The sequence below is a fragment of the Halteromyces radiatus genome, assembly GCF_025201355.1.
Source record: "Halteromyces radiatus strain CBS 162.75 chromosome Unknown BX664scaffold_1, whole genome shotgun sequence".
NCBI lineage: Eukaryota > Fungi > Mucoromycota > Mucoromycetes > Mucorales > Cunninghamellaceae > Halteromyces > Halteromyces radiatus.
The window spans coordinates 1,441,731-1,460,666 of record NW_026251687.1 but is presented as its reverse complement, the minus strand read 5'-3'; the positions used below and the strand labels follow the sequence as shown (position 1 = coordinate 1,460,666).

The 18,936-nt window shown below is 32.5% G+C and overlaps 11 protein-coding genes across 11 annotated transcripts; 6 read left to right on the top strand and 5 right to left on the bottom strand.

Annotated features, from left to right (window-relative positions):
* Positions 1 to 19: 19 nt before the first annotated feature.
* Positions 20 to 3,236, top strand: BX664DRAFT_272032 (uncharacterized protein). The gene is made up of 19 exons (XM_051541173.1): positions 20 to 85; positions 153 to 261; positions 316 to 390; positions 503 to 549; positions 609 to 698; positions 770 to 845; positions 920 to 994; positions 1,076 to 1,417; positions 1,487 to 1,531; positions 1,597 to 1,749; positions 1,805 to 1,921; positions 1,975 to 2,133; positions 2,201 to 2,218; positions 2,278 to 2,453; positions 2,535 to 2,670; positions 2,741 to 2,793; positions 2,856 to 2,984; positions 3,048 to 3,117; positions 3,197 to 3,236. The coding sequence occupies exons 1-19, from the start codon at positions 33 to 35 to the stop codon at positions 3,200 to 3,202; spliced, it is 1,929 nt and encodes a 642-aa protein (XP_051404604.1). The 5' UTR covers positions 20 to 32; the 3' UTR covers positions 3,203 to 3,236.
* A 69-nt stretch (positions 3,237 to 3,305) lies between these two features.
* BX664DRAFT_363200 (peptidase M24, structural domain-containing protein) lies at positions 3,306 to 4,697 on the bottom strand (the record flags this gene model as incomplete). Its single annotated transcript, XM_051548365.1, has 5 exons — positions 3,306 to 3,590; positions 3,695 to 3,799; positions 3,888 to 4,327; positions 4,406 to 4,535; positions 4,605 to 4,697. The coding sequence occupies 5 exons, from the start codon at positions 4,695 to 4,697 to the stop codon at positions 3,306 to 3,308; spliced, it is 1,053 nt and encodes a 350-aa protein (XP_051404603.1).
* Positions 4,698 to 5,680: 983 nt separating this feature from the next.
* BX664DRAFT_320201 (acyl-CoA-binding protein) lies at positions 5,681 to 6,289 on the top strand. Its single transcript, XM_051543081.1, has 4 exons — positions 5,681 to 5,755; positions 5,808 to 5,922; positions 5,990 to 6,052; positions 6,118 to 6,289. Exons 1-4 carry the CDS (start codon positions 5,744 to 5,746, stop codon positions 6,183 to 6,185), a joined length of 258 nt encoding a protein of 85 aa, XP_051404602.1. The 5' UTR covers positions 5,681 to 5,743; the 3' UTR covers positions 6,186 to 6,289.
* Positions 6,290 to 6,838: 549 nt separating this feature from the next.
* On the top strand, positions 6,839 to 9,159 carry BX664DRAFT_11508 (uncharacterized protein). Its single transcript, XM_051539733.1, has 11 exons — positions 6,839 to 6,901; positions 6,998 to 7,198; positions 7,258 to 7,330; positions 7,394 to 7,506; positions 7,594 to 7,739; positions 7,803 to 7,880; positions 7,952 to 8,060; positions 8,119 to 8,185; positions 8,247 to 8,317; positions 8,379 to 8,897; positions 8,966 to 9,159. The coding sequence occupies exons 2-11, from the start codon at positions 7,155 to 7,157 to the stop codon at positions 9,126 to 9,128; spliced, it is 1,383 nt and encodes a 460-aa protein (XP_051404601.1). The 5' UTR covers positions 6,839 to 6,901; positions 6,998 to 7,154; the 3' UTR covers positions 9,129 to 9,159.
* Positions 9,160 to 9,507: 348 nt separating this feature from the next.
* On the top strand, positions 9,508 to 10,041 carry BX664DRAFT_320199 (uncharacterized protein). The gene has a single exon (XM_051543080.1). It carries the CDS (start codon positions 9,576 to 9,578, stop codon positions 9,735 to 9,737), a length of 162 nt encoding a protein of 53 aa, XP_051404600.1. The 5' UTR covers positions 9,508 to 9,575; the 3' UTR covers positions 9,738 to 10,041.
* BX664DRAFT_254822 (uncharacterized protein) lies at positions 9,856 to 10,866 on the top strand (the record flags this gene model as incomplete). Its single annotated transcript, XM_051540386.1, has 2 exons — positions 9,856 to 10,234; positions 10,304 to 10,866. 2 exons carry the CDS (start codon positions 9,856 to 9,858, stop codon positions 10,864 to 10,866), a joined length of 942 nt encoding a protein of 313 aa, XP_051404599.1.
* Positions 10,867 to 11,301: 435 nt separating this feature from the next.
* BX664DRAFT_354506 (hexokinase-domain-containing protein) lies at positions 11,302 to 12,962 on the top strand. The gene is made up of 3 exons (XM_051547746.1): positions 11,302 to 11,935; positions 12,005 to 12,082; positions 12,177 to 12,962. The coding sequence occupies exons 1-3, from the start codon at positions 11,311 to 11,313 to the stop codon at positions 12,872 to 12,874; spliced, it is 1,401 nt and encodes a 466-aa protein (XP_051404598.1). The 5' UTR covers positions 11,302 to 11,310; the 3' UTR covers positions 12,875 to 12,962.
* A 281-nt stretch (positions 12,963 to 13,243) lies between these two features.
* BX664DRAFT_11431 (uncharacterized protein) lies at positions 13,244 to 14,638 on the bottom strand. The gene is made up of 2 exons (XM_051539730.1): positions 14,172 to 14,638; positions 13,244 to 14,086 (listed from the first exon to the last, which is right to left on the bottom strand). Exons 1-2 carry the CDS (start codon positions 14,485 to 14,487, stop codon positions 13,296 to 13,298), a joined length of 1,107 nt encoding a protein of 368 aa, XP_051404597.1. The 5' UTR covers positions 14,488 to 14,638; the 3' UTR covers positions 13,244 to 13,295.
* BX664DRAFT_367860 (aminotransferase) lies at positions 14,639 to 16,101 on the bottom strand (the record flags this gene model as incomplete). The annotated part of the gene is made up of 6 exons (XM_051548579.1): positions 14,639 to 15,066; positions 15,126 to 15,483; positions 15,550 to 15,660; positions 15,711 to 15,819; positions 15,875 to 15,966; positions 16,024 to 16,101. 6 exons carry the CDS (start codon positions 16,099 to 16,101, stop codon positions 14,645 to 14,647), a joined length of 1,170 nt encoding a protein of 389 aa, XP_051404596.1. The 3' UTR covers positions 14,639 to 14,644.
* Positions 16,102 to 16,437: 336 nt separating this feature from the next.
* On the bottom strand, positions 16,438 to 17,862 carry BX664DRAFT_320187 (uncharacterized protein). Its single transcript, XM_051543079.1, has 5 exons — positions 17,605 to 17,862; positions 17,488 to 17,533; positions 17,328 to 17,428; positions 17,011 to 17,271; positions 16,438 to 16,958 (listed from the first exon to the last, which is right to left on the bottom strand). Exons 1-5 carry the CDS (start codon positions 17,731 to 17,733, stop codon positions 16,569 to 16,571), a joined length of 927 nt encoding a protein of 308 aa, XP_051404595.1. The 5' UTR covers positions 17,734 to 17,862; the 3' UTR covers positions 16,438 to 16,568.
* A 135-nt stretch (positions 17,863 to 17,997) lies between these two features.
* BX664DRAFT_320183 (hTAFII28-like protein conserved region-domain-containing protein) lies at positions 17,998 to 18,913 on the bottom strand. Its single transcript, XM_051543078.1, has 3 exons — positions 18,526 to 18,913; positions 18,356 to 18,443; positions 17,998 to 18,292 (listed from the first exon to the last, which is right to left on the bottom strand). The coding sequence occupies exons 1-3, from the start codon at positions 18,873 to 18,875 to the stop codon at positions 18,065 to 18,067; spliced, it is 666 nt and encodes a 221-aa protein (XP_051404594.1). The 5' UTR covers positions 18,876 to 18,913; the 3' UTR covers positions 17,998 to 18,064.
* Positions 18,914 to 18,936: the final 23 nt, after the last annotated feature.

Here is an 18,936-nt window from a genome sequence, read left to right as displayed (position 1 = left end):
TTTCTTTTTGTCCTTTTTTAATTAATAATATTATGGAAACCAAAACAATCGAAAGAAAACCAGGAACAGCACCCATTAAGAACGAGTAAAGAAAGAATGAAATATGATATAAATATACATATTGACTCATATCATAATTATTTATTATATAGATTCCGAAAAGAACGTTGGTTCGAGGAAGAAGGTACTGAAGCTGAGGATGGAAGCCGTGGGGTATTTGGAGATGACGATGCTGCTGAAGGGGAAAAGTTTAGCAAAAAGGTAAGTAATATCAATAATATGTTTATTTATATATACTAATCAGTTTGACTGTAGGATAAAAAGTGCCGTAATGAACGAGGTGCAAACAAGGGCAATCGTGGTAAGAAACGGATTGAAGAAGGTATCAAGGTAAGTACTGGAATGAAACTTTGTTTTCCTTTCCTTTCATTTAGAATTCATTGCAATGAGGAAGATTTATTTATTTTTTTTCTCTCGGTTTTTTTATTATTATTATTATTAGATTTGTACTTCTATTGCTCGTAGTGAACCCTGTACCTTTGGTGAAAGGTATGAAAAAAAAAAAGATCAAAAACAGCAATAGACTAATTCTTCTTTTGAAAAAATAGTTGTCGATTTTCTCACGATTTGGAAGCCTATTTAAAAGAAAAACCTGCTGATTTGGGAACTCGATGTGTTCAATTTGAATTATTTGGAAAGTAAGTCATCAAATGAAATCTTAAAAAAATGATCAAATTACTGATGATTTTTCTCCTTTTATTTTTTTTAGATGTCAACGTGGATACAAATGTCGATATTTGAATGCTCACATAGATGAAAACAATAAATTGATATTCAATGAAGAGGTAAAAGCGATAGGAACTAGTAGTATCTTTTATTTTACTTATTTATCTCCACAAAAAAAAAAAAAAACAATTAGTTAATCAAGAAAAACCCAATATACACCAAGAATGGAATCAGCGCTGAAAGTCAAAAATTATTAACCAAAAGACTTGTAAGTTGATCATAGAGGGTTTTTTTTTTAAAAAAAAAGATGGGAATGAATACATATTCATTTCATTTGATATCTTCATAGTATAATTTCCCCAAATCAGACGAATATCTCAAGGAAGTACAAGCAGAAAACAAGTTGGTAGAAGATATGAAGGCTGAAAATGGGAAACGCAAAAGGGAAGGTTTACCATCTCAATCATTAGAAGAATATAAGGAGGCCACAAAGAAAGAAAAGTTGGAGAACGGTGATGCCAAACCAGTGGAATACTCAGATACCGAACAAGACCAAATATTACTGGATGATCTCAACACAGCACAACAAGTAAAAAAAGAGGACATTGACAGTGATCTTCCTCCTGTGGATATGAATGTGAAAGCAGAAGATATCAAACCCATAGGACCCATTGATACTGGATACAAGAAGGTAAATATAAACAAAAAAAAAAAGGTAACAAGTTTAATGATTTATTCGTTTTGATTTGTTATATTATAGTTAATCGATTTTAGCAACAAAACCTATTTGGCTCCCTTGACAACGGTAAACAAATAAGATATGAATGAAAAAATGGATCTGATTCACTAAATGTTTCATTTGAAATATAGGTTGGTAATCTTCCTTTCCGACGTATTTGTAAAGGTTTTGGTGTGGATATCACTTGTGGTGAAATGGCAATGGCAGCGAATTTACTCCAAGGTCAACAATCAGAATGGGCATTGACAAAACGTCATGTGTCTGAAGATATTTTCGGTGTACAGGTAAAACAATAATAACAAAAAAAAAAAAGACTTGTACTAAAGATGATGTCTTTAGATTTGTGGCTCCAAAGTAGAACAAGTAGTGAAAGCATGTGAAGCCATCAACAATGAAGTGGATGTGGATTTCGTTGATTTGAATATGGGTTGTCCTATTGATCTTGTTTTCAACAATGTAAGTATGATGATATATTTTAAAAATTGATATTGACGTTATTATTTACTTAGGGCGGTGGATCTGCTTTGATTGATTCTAGAGGCAAACTTTCAAAAATGCTCAAGGGTATGCAGCAGGTCATGGATATCCCTGTCACTGTCAAATTTAGAATGGGCATCAAGGAAAATCATCCTACTGCTGACAAATTGATTCCTCGCTTTGAGGCATTGGTAATGTTATCTATCATAAAATTCTGACAATAAAGCTAACCTTTTTTTCTATTTCATTCAATAATAGAACATACCACTAGGAACCGTAAGTGACTTTAATGAAAAGGAGTGAACATGATATTGATGATATTTTTTTTTTGACAGATTCATGGTCGATCTCGTACACAACGTTATAGTCGACTGGCGGATTGGAATTATATTGCAGACTTGAAAAAGCAAACGAACACAATGAAACTCTATGGTAATGGTGATGTGCTTAGTTTTGAAGATTATAATCGTCACAAGGAAGAAGCAGGAATTGATGGAGTGATGATTGGAAGGTAATTAAAGAAGATAAGAGAAAGAAATTGATGACTGATTCTGTATTGGATCATTCTCTTTTTTTTTTAATCCTTATATAGAGGTGCCTTGATCAAACCATGGCTCTTTGAAGAAATCAAAACACAACGACATTGGGATATTTCTTCTCGTGAACGATTTGATATGTTAAAAAAGTTCTGTGACTTTGGTTTGGAACATTGGGGCTCTGATAGTCAGGTAAATATATATGGAAGGATGGTTGTCAAACTATGAACTGAATACTTATTTGTTATGTGTTTGAATACAGGGTGTCAATACCACTAGACGATTCCTTTGTGAATGGCAATCCTTTTTATATCGGTAAGTGTACAAAATATGTAAATAAATGTTTATAGATGACTGATGATTTCAAATTTCATTAGATACATCCCTATTGGTCTGTTAGAAGTCTATCCTCAAAAAATCAATCAACGTGCTCCTCCATACTTTGGTCGTGATGAACTGGAAACATTGATGGCTAGTCCTAAAGCAGCTGATTGGGTCAAATTGACGTAAGTTTTGAAAGAAATGATATTTAAAAAAGATAAAACTTGATATTGATTTATTTTATATAGTGAACGTATCCTAGGTCCTGCGCCAGAAGATTTTAACTTTATGCCCAAGCACAAAGCCAATTCTTTCGAGGTAAAGCAAAAAATATACATATATATATGAGAAGACATGACTGATAATATATTATTTCTTTTTTTTTTTAAATATCTAGGGTTAAACGGGGCCTAACCAAATAGTATATGTATTTTTCATCCAAATAAATAAAATTGTTTTATTATATACAAGTTTGTAAAAATAAATATCTATTGTAGTCGAAGTGATTATTTATCAGTGCATAAATGTTCTATATCTATGATTTCTTTGGGAGCATTTGCAGTAAGGACATAGGGTTCCGAGGCACCAATGACCACGTTATCTTCAATCCGGATACCAATGCCTTGATAATGTTTGGGGAATCGATCATCAAAAGGTACATAAAGTCCAGGTTCAATTGTCACCACCATGTTTTTACGAAGTTTCTTGGCACGCGTCATATCATAAACATCATGTACGTCCAATCCAAGATAATGACCAACATGATGAGGATATAAAGTACGTTCTAATTCCTATATATATATATATATATATATATATATTACGTATGAGTATAAAAATAACACATAAAAAAAAAAAAAAAAAAAAAAAAAAAAAAAAAAAAAAAAAAACTTACCCAAGTATTGGTTCCAAATCCAATATTTTGAAGTTCTTGTTTCATATATTTGACAGATTCATGATGAACATCATTCAGGGACAAGTTGGAAGCTTCGGTACATAACTAACATTCACAAAAAAAAAAAAAAAATGAATAAGTAACTATTATTATTTCCTTTAAGAAAAAAAAAGAATAAATAATTTTAATTTACCTTGATACAAGCCTTGTTGACATTCAGTACCACTTGGTATAATTCACGTTGAGGTTCAGTAAAGGTACCATTGACAGGCCATGTTCGAGTAATATCACTTGCATATCCATTATATTCACCACCAGCATCGACAAGTACCAGTTGACCATCCTCCATCCTCATATCATTTCGTACATAATGCATAGATAAAGCATTGGGACCACTTGCCACTACAGGAACATAGGCTAACATACTTGACCCTCGCATACGACATTCATATTCCAATTTTGCCCAAAGTTGTGCCTCAGAATAGCCTGGTTGAGTCCATCTCATCGATTCAACAAATGCTTTACTGCTGATTTTGCCGGATTCCTTCATTAATTCGATTTCATAATCACTTTTGATTAATCGAAGTTGTTGGATTAATGTTGATAATGGCTTGATCGTTTTCATCTTTAATCCTACAATATATATATATATATATATATATATAAAGATCAATACTTGTTTACATTTTTCTTTGCTATATTTTTTTTTACCGGTTGTAATAAGTTCTTTGCCATATTCATTAGAAAGTAGAGATGGAAATCCATTAGGTTTATCCACAAATAGATGTTTGGCTGTCAATGCTTCATGAAGGAAAGATTTGAATCTTGAATTATCATATGCCTATATATTCAAAAAAAAAAAAAATTAATCATCAATACTTGTCATTTGTTAGAAATTGATTTCACTTGCCTCATCTGCACCAAACATTTCTTTAACACCTTCAGTACCAGTTCTAGGACCATCCCATAATTCAGCATGAGGATTCTTTGGATTTACAAACATGATTTGTTTGTAACCTTTGACACAATTGGTTTTTTCTAAGAAATAATAAAAATAAGATATCAACGAGTTTTCTTGTTTTTATTTTTTTTTTTTTTACCTAAAATGACAGCAGCATCAGGTTCATTGAATCCAGTCAAATACCAAAAATCCGTATTTTGATGAAATGGATAAAAGATATTATTGGTCATATATCGTGTACTATATCCAGTACTAATGACCACACTATTTTCTGGTAAAGATTTCATAAGATTGGATCGTCGTTGTTCAAATTCTACTGCTGGTAAACCTGGAGTGACTTTTTTTGACATGAGCATAAAAAATGTTTAAAATGAATATATTATATTTACTTACCTTCGCCTTTTTTCATAAGATATGGATGTGTCATAGGTGTTGGTTGTCCATAGGATGTTTGTTGTTCATTACTTGTAAACTTGGATAAAGTCGCAGAGAAGAAAGGTCTACTGTACTTGGTCTGTAACCATCGATACTGATCACGTACTAAAAAAGAAATGAAATATACTTTCCTTTTTAGTTTTTTTTTTTATTATTATTCGTCTTCTTCCATTCACTGTTATTGTCGTGTACCTATATTAGAACTAAAAGTTTTCATTGAAAACATAATAAAAGAATGAATAGAAAGAAAGAAAGAAAGTGAAAAAAAATTGGCATAAAAAGGAAAAAACAAAAAAAAAATAGTCTTTTTTTTCCATACCACGGTATTGAAATCCCGGTAGTCGCAAAACCAAATGAGTTTTTTTGACTTGTCATCATCATCACGTGTTAAGGTACTTATGGATGAAAGAGAATCATCATATGTTAAACATTTCAACTTTTGTTGTGATACAATCGTCATGAAAACTAGTACTTTCAACAATTCTAAATACTTTTTTTTTAACTTTGGTCTCATTAAGTTCCAGTCTTTGTGTGACCTCACCTGCGTTTAAAATAAAAAAAAAAGGTCGCCCACCCCTCCCTTCGATTTGTTTTCTTTTTCTTTCTCCTTTCTTTCTTTTTAAAAAAAAAAAAACTTATCATCTTTCACCATCATGCCTTCTGCTGTAAGTTAAAAATGGTTCTTTATAGAAAAGTATATTTAGTCTTCTTTAATAGGAATTCGAAACTGCTGCCGAAGAAGTCAAAAAACTCGCCACGACTCCATCCAACGATGTTCTTTTGAAACTTTATGCTTTGTACAAGCAAGCTACTGTTGGAGATAACAACACTGGTAAAGAAAATGAATTCAATTTTATTATTATTATTCTTACGCGTTCATATTTTTGAATTTTTTATAGCACGCCCTGGTGTGTTTGATATGAAGGGTAAAGCCAAGTGGGATGCCTGGGACAAAATTAAGGGTAAACTTTCTAAAAAGAGAAAAGAAGAATAATAAGATATTAACTTTTTATATACGAAAAAACAGGTACTAGCCAAGAAGAAGCTGAAAAGCAATACATCGTTCTCGTTGAAAAACTCAAGGCTTCTCAATAGACTAGTTTAATATTTCTTTTTTTTTATTATTATTGTGTATATGTGTATGTTGCTGTGTTGATAATAAAGAAATCTTCCTTTTTGATTTATTACTGAAATGAAAACCATATCTGTTTTTTTTTTTTTATGATATTAATATGGATGAAATAAGAACTCACGTGAATTATTGGAAGATGATAATGATGACGATGGATCAATGCTTCTTTGGTCAAAGTGGATTGAAAAATCGAACACGCACTGAATGAGATTCATTTTGATCCCCGACGCTAATATTATTTTGTTTCTTTTCTATCTTTTCATTTTCTTTTATACATATATAATCACTCTCTTCTTTTCATTTATCTGTCATGGAACCGAATAATAAAGAGAAACCTACTACACCACAAAAAGAAACTACGGATGAGTTGGCAGACCAATTTGACGAAAAAGCTTCTTTGGATACTTATAACCAAGACGAAATAAACGAAAAAGATGCTCTTCGCCAAGAACATCAAGAAGACTTGGATGATCTTTTATCTGATACTCCTCCACCTTCAAGGTAAAAATATATTGATTCTTGTAAAATAATAGGATACTCAAACTTGATTATCGTTTTTTATTTTATTTTAGGTCGAATACGACAAGTCCTACAGAACAACAAAAACAACAACAAGAAGAAGATGTAGCTTCTAGAGAAACACGAAACGAGGAATTACAATATATTTTCAACCAATTTGATGGCAAACAAGGTAAAAAAAAAAAAAAAAATCATTTGATATTTTATTCTCTATTTATTTATATTGGGTATATATCTATATAGAACCAGAAACAACAACAACGGAAACAACGACAGAAACAACTATAGAAACATCTACTTTGACTAGCCAAGATAGAAGAACTTCTCTAGCTGATCTTCAGAATGCTAATGTCGATAAACCACTACCACCTCCTGTGGATGTTCCTTTTGACTTTAATAAATTTTTATGGCAAATGCGACGACGTGCAGCAAATCCAATTACAAGATACTTCAAAAGGTAATATATATATATATATATGTATATTGCAAGGGTATACTGACTATATATTTCTATAGTTTTTTACAAGCTTTTGACCGTCGACCGTGGGCTGTCAATGAACAGATCAAGATCATCCAAGACTTTTTAGATGTAGGTCAATGAAAAAAGAGAGAATATTACTGTCAACTACTGACCTATTTTTATTTTTGATAGTTTATATATGTCAAAATGCGTGAATGTGAAGTATGGAAATATTCCAATGATCAAGAATTTGAAAATGCTAAAGAAGGGATGGAAAAATTAGTAATGAATCGACTATACCATGCGTAAGTTTTTTTTTTTTCTTTCTTTTTTTCTTTGCATGTATACTAACAAATTTGTTTTTTCATTTTTTTTTTTTTTATTTTCATTAGCACTTTTTCACCAACCACTACAGATGATAAAGAACGGGACGAAATCTTACAACAAAAAATTAGTATCTTTAGATGGATTAGAGAAGTACATCTTGATATCGCAGAAACTGAACATAATGAATCATTCATGACTTTTGCTGAATCAGGTAATTAAAGAAAAGAAATGATATTTTTATGTTTGGAAAATCATCTTATGAATTATCTTTTAGAATTATTGAAAATCAACAATTACAAGGCACCAAGAGATAAATTGATCTGTATCTTGAATTGTTGCAAAGTCATCTTTGGTAAGAAAAAAATAGAATAAAAGGAAAAAAAAAAAAAAAGAGCAAATTAACTCATTTATCTTTATATATAGGTCTGATGAAACATGTTGATGATGGTGAAGGTGGTGCAGACAAATTCTTACCTTTACTTATCTATGTTGTTATTCGTGCCAATCCTCCTCGTTTGGTATCTAATGTTCAGTAAGTAAAACTTACTTTTTAATATGATTAGATGACTAAAGATATAACTCATTTATAGATATATTTCACGCTTCCGAAATCCTGAACATTTACAAGCTGAAGCTGGTTACTACCTCACCAATCTGGTAAGATATAAATAAAAAATATATGATTCATTTTAGTTACTTGATTTTTTTTATTATATAGATGGGAGCGATATCCTTTATTGAAACAATGGAAGCTAAATCATTATCCATCACTCAAGAAGAATTTGATCGGTAAAATAAAGAACAATAGATCAGATTTTTATTGGTGTTAATTACTTTTTTTTTTTTTTAGTAATATTGAACGTACAATGCAAGAACTAAAACAAGAAAGACCCAATGTCTCTCAAGATAAACAAAAAATTAATTATGAAAATGCTGTTCATCCTTCTCATACGTCACAAGTAGCACCTCCTTTACTTGATCCTGCCAAAGCAGCCAATCTATTAGAAAAGGGTAGTAGTTTTGCTCAAAAAACCATGCAGAAACCATTGAACTTTGTTGGCAAGATATTTCAAGGTTTAGGTGAAGGTAGTCAAGAATCTGAAGAAAATCAACAACAACATCTGCAACAACAGTATTATCAACAACAGCAACATCGACAACAGTATCAACAGTATTATCAACAACAACAACAACAATCAAATATGCCATCTTTGCCTCCTAGACCTTTACCTCCACAAGGCCCTGATCCAAGACAAGTTTTTGATGACAATTTACGAACAATCATTACCATGTTTCCAAACGTTGAACCTGATGTTTGTTTTATGATTCTTCAAGCAAATGAAAATGATGTAGATAGTACAGTTGACACGTAAGTTTTTTGAGTTAAAAGTATGACATATCATTCAACTCTCTTTTTTTTTTTTTTTTTTTTGGTAGGCTTCTTGAAATTTCAGATCCAAGAAGACCTTCACCACCAACAACAAATACCACTGTGCAACCAAATGAACAACTAGTTGATACCAATTTAACCAATAATCAAGACAACAATGATAGTACCGACACAGATCAAAACAACAATACCATCCGAAACAATGAATGAATAGATTAGTTATGTATTTATTATTTTTATTTTATTTTTTTAATAAAGGAAAAATACTTGATTTAACAAAAATGGGAATGCTCACGTGAAGGGAAAAGAAAAAAAAAGCTAAGTTGCGGCATTGTCCTCCGATGGATTAAAAAAAAAAAAAAAAAAAAAAAAAAAAAAAGGGAAAGAGAAAAATGATGATAACAGGAAATAATAGTATAAAATGGATGATAATAAATGTATTTATATATAATAAAGGTAAAGAGAGAGAGAAAGAAGAAAAAAAAGAAAAGAAAGAAAACTGTAGAGTGAAACTAGTAAACCGTATCATCATGAAAATAGAAGTAGAAACAGGGCGCGGTTTGTAAATATTTTTATCTCTACGTTTTTTTTTTTTTTCCTTTTCTTCTTTTTCTTCTTTTTCATCTATTTTCTTTATTTTTTTTTTTGATTATCATCATGTCTGACGTTGAAGTGAATAATGTGGATCAAATCCCTGCTGAACAAAAAGGTGCTTTCCATAGTTTTCTCAAGTCCTTAACTTCCTTTTCTGGTGATCTATCAGCATTGACTTGTCCTGCTTTTTTACTTGCACCTGTATCTTTGATTGAATATTCGTAAGTCCATAATAAAAAATGATTATTATTATTTATTTATTTATTTTTATTTTAGTGAATATTGGACTCAACAACCAGAATTATTTGCAGCTATTCCTCAATCGTCTGATCCTATTGACCGTATGGTAGCATTTGTGAAATGGTATGTATCTTCTTTAAATGCTTCTTATTCCAGTCGTGTTCCTAAAGGTGAATGGGAAAAGAAACCTTATAATCCTGTTCTTGGTGAACAATATTTTATGAAATGGGGTCAAGTGGATGATTGTGGTGAAACCAATGTTGTATGTGAACAAGTCTCTCATCATCCTCCTATTACTGGTTTTTGTATCAAGAATGAAAAGGCTGGTCTTACTTTGAATGGTCATACTGGTCAAAAAACAAGATTTTCTACTACTTCATTGATTTGTGATCAAGTAGGTCAAAGTATAGTTGAACTTGCTTCTGAAGAATCTTATCTTTTAACTTCTCCTTCTCTTACTGTCAATGGTATTTGGTATGCTGGTAAAGTTTTTTTTATATTTGATATTATTTTTATATATATTCATTCTTTATTATTATTCTTATTATTAGCACCTTATGTTGAATTGACTGGTAATTCTTATATTCAAGCTACTACTGGTCTTTATGCTACATTTGAATTTTCTTCTAAAGGATGGATTTCTGGTGAACGTAATCATTTCAAATGTTATATTCGTAAGAATGGTGGTAATAGCAAAGAATACTTGTACAAAATTGAAGGACAATGGAGTTATAAATCTACCATCACACCTTATGGATCCAAGAAATCTGAACCATTTTTGGATGTGACTCAACTGACACCTGCACCTATGGAAGTCAAACCATTGGATCAACAAGGAGAAATGGAATCACGCAAGATATGGCAACATGTATCTGAAGCTATTCAAGCTGGTGATACTACTAAGGCTGGTGTAGAAAAGAGTAAGATTGAAAATCAAAAACGCGCTGAATTAGCTGAACGTGAAGAAAACAAGACCACCTGGGAACCAATTTATTTCAAATGGCAAGATCCTGAACCAAAAGTCCAATCTTTACAACGTATGCTTTCTTCAGCCGTCAAGAATAAATATGATCCTGTTACTTCTGGTAATTGGGTATTCCATCCTTCACAATAAAACAAGTATGATAGTTTTATTTATCATCATCATATATCATTATACATTATTATCATCATCATTATATGGGTATTCGGTTTTAGTTACTTTTTTGGTAGTGATTTTTTTTTGACATTTTGATTTTTTTTTTTTTTTTGGGAAAAATAAAAGAAAACAAAAAAAGCATTTATTATTTTGATTGTATCAATAAATCATTCTAAAATATATTTCATTTTATCTTTCATATTATTATTATTATCCATTGATACATTTTTTTTTTTTTATCAATGTTATGTTTGTTTGATTTTTTTTTTTTTATCTTGTTTTCTCTCCGACTCAAAACGATGCAAAAGGATGAAACGGGCTTTTGTTGGGGGTGGGATGACAAGGCTTTTTTTGGAAATCGGCTCACTTTTTTTTTTTTTATCTCTTTTTCTTTATCTTTTTTTTTTTTTTAACTTCATCATGTCAAAACATCAAGAACATGTTTCTATTCTTTCGAAACCATTCAGTGGTACACAAGCTCAAGTGGATGCACTTGAAGAATTACGACATCAATTCACGATTACCAATGATATGAGTAAGCAGATAGCAAAAACATTATTATCCAACATGGAAGAAGGTTTAAGAAGTGAGGACGCGTGTGTGGCCATGTTACCCTCTTGGTTACATTCTCATCCTACAGGACAAGAAACTGGCGATTATTTGGGTTTGGAACTTACAGGTGCATTGATCAGGATCTATTTCGTCCGTTTCCAAGGTCGAGGTCGACTGACAACACGACAACAGAAATACAAATTAACCGACACCATGAAAACAAGCACACTCGCTGGATTGGTTGATACATTGGCTGATATTGTCGATCAATTCTTGACTTTTCTTGGTAATTCCGTCACCACACCTTTACACTTGGGCTTCGTCTTATCTTTTCCTCTTCATCAGACTGCTATTAACAAGGCTTCCGTCGCCAAATGGACAAAATCTTTTGCTATCACTGCTTATGAGAACAAGAATGTGGTTGAATTGTTACAAACTGCTCTTAATCGAAGAAGTATTCCTGTCCATGTGTCTGCTATCATCAATGGTGCTTGTAAGTCAATCAATATATTATAGCAGTTTGATATTCCGATATTCATGCCTTTTTTTTTTTGCTATATAGGTGCTAGTCTTTTAGCCAATGGATATCGAAGTTTAGATACTTTATTATCATGCACAATTAGTAATGGAACAAATGCTGGTAAGAATAAAAAATAAAATTCTTTTTTTTTTGTTATATAAAAAAAAAAAAAAAAGATGAACTTACTATATATTCAACATTGATTTTTTTTTAGCTTATTGGGAAAAACTGAACGCGGTGAAAAAATTGGGAACAGCAAAGGATGATCAAGAAACCATTGTGAACACGGAATGGGGATCGTTTGGTGACAATAACCGAGAAGTACTTCCACTTAGTATGTATGACAATCGTGTGAATCGACAATCAGAGAATCCTGGAGTACATACATTTGAAAAGATGGTCAGTGGCGTGTATTTGGGTGAATTGGTACGCACCATCATTGTAGAATTCATGGACCGACGGATTTTATTTGCTGGACAATACACCAAGGAACTCAACACACAGTATGGTTTTGATACGTCATACATGGGACGCATTGGGATGGATGAAGATGAGAATTTGAACGACACAGGTCATATCCTGGAAGATATCATGGGCTTACCCCCCACCAGCTTGGACGATCGCCGCATTGTGAAAACAATTTGTGAATTGGTAGGACAACGTGCTGCACGACTCATTGGAACTGCCATCAGTGCTATCATTGATAAACGCCACGCCTTGGATGATTGTACCACTCTCAGTGTCGAAGGTATCATTTATGAACATTTCCCCAATTTCCCTCGACGCCTCACCGAAACTTTACGTCGTATCTATGGTAATGAATCGGTCGAACGGATCAACATCATGGTCACCAAGGATGGAAATGGTATTGGTGCTGCTTTAGCCGCCTTATTGGCTTCTCAACAAAAGTAATTCAATAGTTAGCATTTATTTATTGTTATTTTATGAAGAATTAGAATTAGTTTTATTATTCTACCTTTTTTTTAAAAAAAAAAAAAATAATAAAAAATAATAAAAAAAAATAAAATAAAATTACCCTGACTTTTTATTATTTTATTGATGTCAGATATATATGATCATAGAGAGGAATAGGAAGATGGATGATTTTTTGGATGATGAACAAATACTGAAAAGAAACAACAATGAATAAGAAATGATGAGATGTTTTGTAAGGATTTCCGATTTTCTTCCAATGACCAACAAAAGCTCTATTCATTCACATGAAGCAACCAAATTCACATTCACTTTTATTCCGTTTCGAAAAAAAAAAAAAAAAAAAAAGCTAAATCCTATTGTGTTCATCTAAATAAAAAAAAAAAAGAAAATGGCTATACTAATCGATAGGTATCCTAGATTGTTGAGGGGTCAAAAACATATGAATACTATCATCATCGTCTTGATGATTCAATTGTTTCGTCTCGTTCTTGTTGTGCTGATTGTCGGGATGCAGTAACGATGCTGATGATGATGATGGCGGATGATGTCGCATTTGCCATTGGCGAGCGGCACAGGTGGTGACGACACTCATGGTCAATAACAAGGTGATGATCAGAAATAGACTGGTGAAGATCAAGCAATAGCGTAAGACAAAATGAGGATCCAGAGCAAAGACGATCAATCGATAACAGAGATAAGTGATGGCGCCAAGACACATCAAGCCAAGACCAGCCATATGGAGGGAGATACGCCACCAAGGAAGCGGTTGCCATGTCACCAGCACTAAACCCCACGCCAATAAAAATATCAAACAGGCCGTACCAAACACAATCACCAGTTCAGCCACAGGAACAACATCAGTATGGATCAGAGGGAGAGGTAATAATTGGACCAAATAGGCAAATGTCAGGTAAAAATCCAGTTTTAACAAACCAGCCAATGCACCATGCACAGGATCCATGGATTGTTGAAATGACTGTCGATGATAGATCGCCAAGATAAGAAGAAGAAGAAAACTGATACATGTCACTGCTACCACACTATAACTGATCATCGGCTCATTCATCATCATACCATTTTGACTGGTTTCAATATTATTGTTGTTCTTGTATTGACATTCAGCAGCTGCTTGAATCACTTGAGGATGAACATATGCTTGAATAGCTGTATAAATGATAAGCCATACTTCTAATCAAAAAAAAAAAAAAAAAAAAAAAAAAAAAAAAACATCATTTGAACTTGATGGATAAAAAAAAAAATTATCTACACTTACCAAATAAGAGCATAGCATAAAGACATGCAGCTTGACGTTGGAATAAAGCTTCAAGACACAGAATACATTGGAAAAGAGGCCCAGCAATCAATAATCCAATGGAAATCAAATCATATTGTGCATAACCCAAATTGACGACAGAAAGAATACAGGAAGATACAAGAGATATGTCTTTCGTGATAAAGAAAAGACTGACCAAAACCATTGTGGCAATAACTTGAAGAACCGAGATAGTCACCATCCATCCAGGGGCAAACCATTGCTTGATTTGAAGATTAAGATGTTGAAATGGATCTGTGAAGAAGGAATTAGTCATCTATGTATAAAGTTGGGAAGAAAGTGTCATAAAATAAAAAAAAAAATGAGAATGATTTTTATTGATCATTGATGGAGAGGTAATGAAAACATAAAGGAGGGTTAAAATATTTATATGTATAAAAAGGGGGGGAGTCTAAATGATATCGAATGATTGATTAGATCACCACGGACCAAGGACTTTCTTTATCACCATATTGAATATCCATGATTTCATCATTGAAACGTTTGGTATAAGGACCAGCTTGAGAAGTAGAATCATTGGGATCCAAAGGAATATTCAAATCTTCACCCATATAACCAATGGTCTTGATAGGACTAACGATACAAGCAGTACCAGCACCGAACATTTCCAACACACGGTCTTGTTTGATGGCTTCACGAAGTTCTGGCATAGTTACCTTACGTTCAGATACCTTGAATTCATTCCAACTACGAGCCAAAGACAAGATGGAATCACGGGTCACACCAGGTAAAATAGCACCATCCAAAGGAGGTGTAACAAGTTCCAATTCATTACTTTCATTCTTCCACAAAACAAACAAGTTCATGGCACCCACTTCAGTCAATTGATGATCATCTATAATAATAATAATATATATAAATTCATTTCCCTTCCTTTTTTTTTTTATTATTTACCTCCAAACAACCACAAGTTTTGTTGATAACCAGCAGCAGCAGCTGTACGTTGAGGTAATAAACCAGGAGCATAGTTACCACCAATCTTTGCATCACCAGTTCCACGAGGCCAGGCACGAACATATTCAGTAGTAGCCATGAGTTTAACAGCATTAAAACCAGTCTTATAATAAGGCCCCACAGGACTACCAATAACGAACAATTTAGCATTGGAAGGAGCATTGACACCAAGAGCTTCTTGAGTACCAATCATGGTAGGACGCAAATACAATGAATAACCACGATCAGAAGGAATCCATCGTTCATCCAATTTTGCATATTGACTAATCAATTTCAACAGTTCATCACCATCGAATTGCTACACAAAAAAAAATGAGCATTTTTTTCAGTATTCCATTCATTCTCTCTTTATAAAGAAACTTACAGGAAGTGCAATACGAGCTGTGGATCGATTCATACGGGCCATGTTCATTTCAGGTCGGAAAAGACGAATATTACCTTTCTTATCCTTGTAAGCCTTCATACCTTCAAAACACTATAAAATCAGTTAGATGTATTTCGCCAAAAAGAATATATATTACTTACTTCAGTAGCATAATGGAATACAATAGCACTAGGAGCCAAAGAGAGGTTTGAATAAGGATGAATTTCTGGAGCTAACCAACCTTCTTTATCATTCCAGTCGACATTGACCCTATAATAAAAGTAATTGAGTCATTGTCTTTCTTTCCTTTTTTCTAATAACTTACATATGGTCGGTAAAGGTGTGACCGAAAACAAGATCTTTGTTGGCCACCAAAGGTTTTAAAACTTGAGATTTTGTTACTTTGACTTTGCTTGCCTAATAAACAAAGGAATAAGTCAGGTTGCTTTACTTTTATAATGTTTTTTCTCTTACATCCAAACCAGCAAGAGTTGAGTTAAAACGTTTTGTAGGTCGAGTAAAAGCTTGACGAAGGAATCGGGAAGAAAGCATTGTTGAAGGAAAAAAAAAAAAGAGAGAGAGGGGTGGTGAAAAAAAAAAAAAAAAAGAAGAAAGAAAGAAAAGGAAAAAAAAAAAAAGAAATCCGGAAACTCCTTTTTGACATTGTTATCTCCATAGATGCGGAGATGAAGTGACTCATCCACAGTGCACTCACTGCCACACCTTTTTTTTTTTTTTTGACGTGATACTTTCAAATCTTGATTTTTCCCACGGGTTCGTGTATGAACGCTCTATTATTGATGTAAAAGGCAATGATCCCCTTCTCCATGTTTGTTTTCTTTCCACTTATGATTTTCTCCCTCTTTCCTCTATCACGTTTCAAAAAAAAAAAAAAAAAAAGAAAACTATTTATTTCTTATTCGTCAAAGATATATAAATGGGTGATTCATAGTTACAATGCCATGATAACCAATCAGCATCGTCTGTCTATCAGTCTATTCAAGCACCGCTTTTTTTTATTATTTCAATTCAATGACATTGCCATTGACACCTAATTTGAAATTCAATGGATAACTTGTAGGTAATTGTGTAGGAGATGGTGTAGTGATGATGGATTCAGATGGATGTGGAGATGATGATGATTCAACAGGAGCTATATGACTCTTCATTTTTGTTGATTTTTTCCAAGGCCGTAAAGAAGATAATAAATCACCATTTTTTTTATGTCGAGAAGGTTTTTCATTTTGTAAAACAATCACATTAGGTTGATCAGGAGGAGCCATTGGTGCAGGTAAACCTCGAAAGAAAGGTGCAATGCCTTCTACTTGACCTGTCAACATACCTCTTTCCCACATTTCAACTGCTGCAAGTTTATGACTATAAGAATAAATACAAGTAGCCCAATATAACTTTTAAAAAAAAAATGAGATGATGAAAAATAATCAATAGATATAGACTTACATAAATAGTCACCATTAGAAATACACTGACAAGACTGAATTTGAATTCATCTTGCCATAATCGATCACAATTGAAGACATCTTGAGTTGCATGGAAATTGACTGATGAAGGGATCTTGCTGTTGCCTGCATCACTACACCAAGATTGATACTCTGATCGTAATGTACCAAATAAAATCATATTGATGAATGCGTCTATGATCACAATAAATACAGCTACCCATAATGAATGTGAAAACACTTGAACAGCATGAGCAAGATTCTATTGATATAAAAATGATCAGTATAAAGTTAAATGTATAAACAATGGGAATTTACCAGGAATAAAGTGAACAAACCACCCAAAGAAATCAAGAATAAAGCAAGATTACAAACACCAAATACAAGAAGAGGAGCCTGTGTCATATAAGAATAAAAAGCTATATAGATTGATTTTTAATATAAAATGAAGAATAATAATAATAATATGATCACTTACGACTTTGACTTTGAAAGGAAATGACAGCAAAATATAATGAAAAACCCTAATTTATATAATTCAAAAAAAAAAATCATCCAGTCAATTACTATTGTCATAAATGATGATGATTCTTACCGCCCATATAAGACATGAAAATACACCACCAATTCTTAAATGAATACATCCACAACATTTTCGTAAAGATTGATGATTCGTATGTACATATCGTTTTTTACTATGTGGTTTGGCTGTTTGAAATTCCATTCTAAGAAAGAAAAAAAAATTTGTAGAGGGGGGTATCTAAACTAACAAGTGAAAAAGAAAAATAGAATTGGAAAAAAAAAGAAAGATAAAAATGAAAAGAAGTGATGTTGTTTTCATTGCAAAAAAAAAAAAAAAAAAAAAAAATCATAACTCAAAAAGGTATCTTGTTTTTATTCTTGTCATCCATAAATGGTAATTTCATCATCAACCAAGTTTATTTTATTTTTAAACAACATAAATAAGAATTAAAAAAAAAAAAAAATCATCCATTCAATATGGTATATATATACAAGTTTATTGATTTCCACATAAAGAAAAAAAACCATCTAATTTATCGTTTCAACATTTTCTTACCAATCGCAGAGGATGAAGAGGAGGATTGTTTATATCTTCGATGAGCTTCACGAATATGATCAGGTCGAATGGCACCACTTTGACCCCATTCTTCCATCACTTCCCTAGCTTTTTCCACAATTTCACCTACATATACTTTGGCAAACCCTGCTACCACAAACGCCATTGTTTGACTACATTGCTGATTCATCACTTGACTGACCAACTATGGTAGATATACAAGTTGAATTACACTACACTACACACACACACACAATTGATTACTTACTCTTTTGACGTTTGTTCTATTCAATGCTGATCTTCGATATGCTTCATATCTTTGTAATTGGTCCTCTGTAAAATTTTCCAATAAGATTCTATCCAAAAAAAAAAACAAAAAAAAAAAAACAATCAATCCTATCACTTTTTTACATATATATATATATATAAACTACTTACTTCATATCTTCTTTTGCTTTCTCCATTTGTGCATGCATATCATCATCCATAACCAGTTCATCCTTATCATCTTCTTCAGCATCACCATCGTCCTTATCATTGACACCATCCGTTGTTGAAGGTTCTTGAGTTGATGTTGGTGTTTGTTGCATACCAGTTCTTGTTGTCATATCTTCATCACGATCTACTGATCCTTGTCTTGAGGTTGTACTTGATCGTCGTGAACTTGATGTACGTTTATGTGGATATGGAGGACTAGCATCGTAAGGTGGTGAGTACATGGGTGAATCTCGACTACTGGAAGGAGGTGATCCTTGAGTATAATGGGATGTTCGTTTGGCCGGTATCATTCTTTTTTTTAGGATAATAAAGGAAAAAAAACAAACAAAGTATAAAAAAAAAAAGTTAACA

Excerpts from the sequence above, each read along its gene's own strand:
- BX664DRAFT_272032 (XM_051541173.1), top strand. The coding sequence starts at position 33 with ATGGAAACCAAAACAATCGAAAGAAAACCAGGAACAGCACCCATTAAG. Across the intron at positions 86-152 it reads ACAGCACCCATTAAGAACGA|ATTCCGAAAAGAACGTTGGT; the intron begins GTAAAGAAAGAA and ends TTTATTATATAG. Across the intron at positions 699-769 it reads CAATTTGAATTATTTGGAAA|ATGTCAACGTGGATACAAAT; the intron begins GTAAGTCATCAA and ends TATTTTTTTTAG.
- BX664DRAFT_320183 (XM_051543078.1), bottom strand. The coding sequence starts at position 18,875 with ATGATACCGGCCAAACGAACATCCCATTATACTCAAGGATCACCTCCT. Across the intron at positions 18,444-18,525 it reads AAAGCAAAAGAAGATATGAA|AATCTTATTGGAAAATTTTA; the intron begins GTAAGTAGTTTA and ends TTTTTTGGATAG. Across the intron at positions 18,293-18,355 it reads ATAGAACAAACGTCAAAAGA|TTGGTCAGTCAAGTGATGAA; the intron begins GTAAGTAATCAA and ends TATCTACCATAG.
- BX664DRAFT_11508 (XM_051539733.1), top strand. The coding sequence starts at position 7,155 with ATGCGACGACGTGCAGCAAATCCAATTACAAGATACTTCAAAAG. Across the intron at positions 8,061-8,118 it reads CGTTTGGTATCTAATGTTCA|ATATATTTCACGCTTCCGAA; the intron begins GTAAGTAAAACT and ends ACTCATTTATAG. Across the intron at positions 8,318-8,378 it reads ACTCAAGAAGAATTTGATCG|TAATATTGAACGTACAATGC; the intron begins GTAAAATAAAGA and ends TTTTTTTTTTAG.
- BX664DRAFT_11431 (XM_051539730.1), bottom strand. The coding sequence starts at position 14,487 with ATGACTAATTCCTTCTTCACAGATCCATTTCAACATCTTAATCTTCAA. Across the intron at positions 14,087-14,171 it reads TTATGCTATGCTCTTATTTG|AAGTATGGCTTATCATTTAT; the intron begins GTAAGTGTAGAT and ends TTTTTTGATTAG.
- BX664DRAFT_354506 (XM_051547746.1), top strand. The coding sequence starts at position 11,311 with ATGTCAAAACATCAAGAACATGTTTCTATTCTTTCGAAACCATTCAGT. Across the intron at positions 11,936-12,004 it reads TGCTATCATCAATGGTGCTT|GTGCTAGTCTTTTAGCCAAT; the intron begins GTAAGTCAATCA and ends TTTGCTATATAG. Across the intron at positions 12,083-12,176 it reads TAGTAATGGAACAAATGCTG|CTTATTGGGAAAAACTGAAC; the intron begins GTAAGAATAAAA and ends ATTTTTTTTTAG.
- BX664DRAFT_320187 (XM_051543079.1), bottom strand. The coding sequence starts at position 17,733 with ATGGAATTTCAAACAGCCAAACCACATAGTAAAAAACGATATGTACAT. Across the intron at positions 17,429-17,487 it reads TTCCTTTCAAAGTCAAAGTC|CTTTTTATTCTTATATGACA; the intron begins GTAAGTGATCAT and ends CAATCTATATAG. Across the intron at positions 17,272-17,327 it reads GTTTGTTCACTTTATTCCTG|AATCTTGCTCATGCTGTTCA; the intron begins GTAAATTCCCAT and ends TTATATCAATAG.
- BX664DRAFT_320201 (XM_051543081.1), top strand. Across the intron at positions 5,923-5,989 it reads TGTTGGAGATAACAACACTG|CACGCCCTGGTGTGTTTGAT; the intron begins GTAAAGAAAATG and ends AATTTTTTATAG. Across the intron at positions 6,053-6,117 it reads TGCCTGGGACAAAATTAAGG|GTACTAGCCAAGAAGAAGCT; the intron begins GTAAACTTTCTA and ends ACGAAAAAACAG.
- BX664DRAFT_320199 (XM_051543080.1), top strand. The coding sequence starts at position 9,576 with ATGTCTGACGTTGAAGTGAATAATGTGGATCAAATCCCTGCTGAACAA.